Source organism: Chlamydomonas reinhardtii (genome assembly GCF_000002595.2).
Source record: "Chlamydomonas reinhardtii strain CC-503 cw92 mt+ unplaced genomic scaffold scaffold_20, whole genome shotgun sequence".
NCBI classification, from domain to species: domain Eukaryota; kingdom Viridiplantae; phylum Chlorophyta; class Chlorophyceae; order Chlamydomonadales; family Chlamydomonadaceae; genus Chlamydomonas; species Chlamydomonas reinhardtii.
Window position 1 is genome coordinate 196,337 of NW_025061533.1, and position 4,457 is coordinate 200,793.

A 4,457-nucleotide genomic window follows, 5' to 3' on the forward strand; every position below is an offset into this window, starting at 1 on the left:
CACATAGAGAAGGGTACCGCCCGCCCCTGAACAAAGCACGGCTGCCCATCTATATCCTTGAAATCGGTTACAGCTCTGACGTTCGCCATTTGGACAAGCGGGAAGAAAAATCTCAACAACACCAAGAACTCAAGCGACTGCTGGAAGCGGCCGGATGGACGGTCCACTACTCCACCAATGAATGCCTTGCGCTCGGAGTGACTGGTGCCATCCCTTGCAACCTCACTAAGCTGCTCACCTCTCAACTTGGGGTGACCCACACAGCCGCACGAGTATGCGGAGAGAGGCTCCACACACACGCTGTGAACAGTGCGGGCGGCATTATCAAAATGCGCCGAGTAACCGAGCAGGAACTCAAACCGAGAGGTGGGTGAGCCACGGCTCCCCCACACCTCCTCTGAGTGCGTGGCGAGGTGGCAGCGCGAGGGGGATGGGCCCCCTCGCCCTAGCCACCTTACCCCGATAATCCACGCCAGGCCCCATGGGCCGGCGTTGTAATTATTATTATTATTATGCCCCACGGACGAATGAATGGGCCTCGCGCCCGGATGAACAATGGACAATGGACAATGGACAATGGACAGTGGACGATGCGCCTACGGGCAGTTTGGCTGAGCCGCTGGCTCTTGTCGGTGACTAACTGGCCCGTCGGGGCATGTATGTATTCGCGATTGCCCGTCACCGTGTCGTGCCCGCGTGCCATGGGGATGCCCTAATCGCGGGACTGCGTGTACAGACGCCAGACATCAAGCCCAGCTGCTTCTGTCCTACTCTGTCCATTACACTATGAGCCAGTCAAATAGACAGCCGTTTATGACATTCGGGCGGCCTCTGGGCAAACAGCCACGCGATCCCGAGACCACACATGCCGCCCCGCCGCGTAAACGTGCTTTTCTCTTCAGTAAATCTAATCTTGGTCAGAGCACCGCACCGGCCCAAGCGCCAGTACTGCCAAAGCGGCCCCCAATTCTGACAGCGGCCTCCACCTCAGCAGCCTCCTCGTCCGGAGCTGCCCAGATCGCTGCGCGGCGTGCGACGGAGGCTAACCGGTCGCAGCCGTTGCCTTCAGGTGGGCAAGACATGGACTCCGAATTCGAAGGGGGGGCCTCCTCCACGGGGGGGTCATCAGCACCGCCTCCTCAGCCCCCGCCCCGTATGCGCGGCCGGCTTAAGCAGAACTACTCTTTCTGGAAGACATTTGTGCGCTCCCAGCTGGTGTTGTCCTGGATTCTGGCGGGTTTCCCTCTGAAATGGGCGGATGGCCCGCCTGCGCCAGTGTGGCTCGCCAACCATTCATCTGCCTACGAGCACACGGGCTTTGTAGACTCCGCTATTGCAGACTTAGTTGCCACGGGGGCTGCCGAGCCCGTCGATGTGCAGCCGACTTGCGTTCTTCCGTTGGGCGTAGTGCCCAAGAAAGGCACATCTAAATATCGCCTTATCTTTGACGCCCGATACATCAACGAGCATTTGGTTGTGCCCAGCTTCCAGTATGAGGGCCTCTCCGCACTACCCGAGATACTGCAACCTAACGATTTTCTATTCACTGTGGACCTGAAATCAGGCTATCATCACATCGATATGCACCCCGACGCCTGGCCATACTTAGGCTTCGAGTGGCGCGGTCAGTTTTTCCGTTTCGTTCAGCTGCCATTCGGCCTGGCGCCGGCTTGTTGGGTGTTCACGAAGGTAACCCGCGAGTTACAACAGTATTGGCGCGCAGATGGTCACCGCTGCGCTCAGTATATCGACGACGGGCTGCACGCCCACCAGGACCGCTCAGCCCTCTCGCAATGGCAAGCACGCGTTCTATCAGACCTGGACAACTGTGGTTTCTTGGTCAGCACGGACAAATGCTCATTGGAACCCGAACATCGCAAGGAATTCCTCGGCGCCACGGTGGACACCGAGGCAGGGCGCATGTGGGTACCGGAAGGAAAGCGTGTTGCTGCCCGGGCGCGGGTGGCCTCCGCTCTCGCTGCCTACCAGGCGCACGAGACCGTACGCGTTCGGGATATTGCCTCCATTGCCGGGCAACTGCTGTCCATGTCGTATTCATTCGGGAAAATTGCCGTGCTCATGACCCGTCGCCTTGGGGCTTGGGTGGCATCTCACACAGCCAACCTCCCGCCCTCCGCATTTGACCGACACCACCGCCTAGATGCCTCTTCGGCCGCAGAACTGGAATTCTGGCTCACCGCCTGGGACCGCTTTGACGGCGCCCGGCCGCTGTGGCGCCCGCCCCATATGCTGTCCGTGACCATCAACACTGACGCAGCGGGCCGTTCAGATTACCACTTTGGCGGTTGGGGCGGGTGGACCTCCGAACGGGGAGAACTGCGGCTGGCGGCAGGGCAGTGGACCTTTGACACCGCCAAGTTCTCCTCAACGTACCTCGAACTGCGTAGTATGCTGAACGTACTGGAGGCGCTCAATCAGGGTGGCCGTTGGGACGGCCAGCGCATCCTGATTCGCACGGATAGCCAACCCGCACGCGATGTGATGGCTAAGGGCGGTTCTGTGGTTGCGGCTATCCAGGACGTGTGCGCGCCGCTTTTGTGGTATTGTATTGAGCGCAATATTGATTTGGTACTTGAATGGGTCCCACGCGAACGTAACGCGCTGGCAGACTCCCTGTCAAAGTGGCAAGACCCACACGGTTGGAAGCTGCAACCCCAGCTGTTTGCGCAACTAGCGGCGCGCTGGGGCCACGAAGGGCGTTTTGCCTTCGACCTGTTTGCATCTGATGCTAATTTCCAATGCACGCCGTATTACACGTTTTATCACTCACCTACCGCTGCGGGGGTAAATGCTTTCGCATACGAATGGCCACAGGGCCCCAATATTGCTTGGTGCTATCCCCCGTTTGGTATTATTAGTCGGGTACTCGCCCATGCCCGCGCATGCGGTGCCCGGCTGTGCTTAGTCGCCCCCTACTGGCCCCGTGCCGTGTGGTGGCCACAGTTATTGCAATCCCGTCATTTATTTCATACGGCGGTGCACGATGTGTTTGTGTTTGCACCGTCTGCGCAATTGTTTGTGGTGCCGCCTACGCGCACGCACGTGACTCCCCCGTCACCAACATGGCGCACGATCGCACTCCTCTTGGACTTCACTACGGCCTGCGCTAAGCCTGTACCTGTACCCCGCCTGTAACTGTAACAGTGGTCGCCAACCCAGTCCGCGCACGCATCATCTCGGGGCTCGCACCAGGGCAGAATACGGCGCACATCCGGGACCTGACCAGCCGCATGCTCAGCAGTTTCCGGTCAGCCAAGGCCGCGGGCACGTGGCGCGTGTACGACGCGCGGTGGCTGCAGTTCAGCAAGTGGTGCGCCGGGCAGGGCTTTGACCCCTACGACTGCGCGCCCGCGACCGCAGCCAGCTACCTGCAGGAGCTCACGGAGAGCGCCCGTCAGCATGGTGTGGGGCCGCAGACCATTGAGCAGGCCAGCGCAGCTGTCACAGCACACTTCAGCCTGGTCGGCCGCCCCTCACCCATGCAACACCCTCTGGCGGCGCTTCTCAGGGAGGCGGCGCGGCGCACTCTCGTGCCGCGCCGCCGCCAGCGGGAACTACTCACGTTCGACGAGCTGGAGACATTTGTGGCCTTCCATTTGCTGGACCCAGCAGCCCCCCCGTCGCTGGAGGTGCGCATGCTGGTGACTGGCTGCGTGCTAGCCTTCACTGGCTTGCTGCGCTTCGACGACCTGTCTCGCGTGATGGTCCACCATGAACTGCTGCGCGTGGAGCCTGGCGCGGCGCTCGAAATCCACTTATGGCGCAGCAAAACGGACCAGCGCGCAGATGGTGCCGATGTAACCATCGGCGCCACCGGCGGCCTCTCATGCCCGGTCGCGCTGGTGGAGCAGCTCTTCGCCGCCGGCGCCTATAACCGGTTCCCTGGCGAGGGCGAGGACGCCGGACCCCTGATGCGCGCCGTCACCCCCGGCACCGATGGCGCCCAGCGCCTGCAGCAGGTGACAGCGCCGCTCGCGTCTCCCATCCCGGCCCTGCCGTACTCGTACGTGTACCCGCGCGTTACGGAGCTGCTGCGCGCCGCCGGCATCACAAAGAAGGTCGGTACGCACTCGTTCCGCGCGAGCGGCGCCACTGCCGCTGTCGAGGGTGGAGCCGACCGCACCTTGGTTCGCAAGACCGGCCGCTGGGCCGAACACTCCAAGGTGTTCGAGAAGCGCTATGTAAAGGAGAGCGCCGCCACCATGGCTGCCGTCACCCGCGCCATGACCTTCCGTCGTTGAGAACTACTACCAAACTCTGGCAGCACTTTCGGCCACTAGTGCAACCTCAACACGGGCGGGCTTGGGCGGGCACGGCGGACTTGGTGGGGTATCGGGAACGGTACGGCCCGAGCTAGGAGGCCGTAGTATGAAGGCCGCTGCGGGCCGCAAGTGAGTTGTGAGGCTGCTTAAGCAAGGCATGAGTGGAGGCTATTG

General features: G+C 61.5%; 1 protein-coding gene across 1 annotated transcript; it reads left to right on the top strand.

Annotated features, from left to right (window-relative positions):
• The first annotated feature begins 1,347 nt into the window (after nt 1–1,347).
• On the top strand, nt 1,348–4,457 carry CHLRE_20g751797v5 (uncharacterized protein). Its single transcript, XM_001691116.2, has 2 exons — nt 1,348–2,482; nt 3,166–4,457. Exons 1-2 carry the CDS (start codon nt 1,921–1,923, stop codon nt 4,260–4,262), a joined length of 1,659 nt encoding a protein of 552 aa, XP_001691168.2. The 5' UTR covers nt 1,348–1,920; the 3' UTR covers nt 4,263–4,457.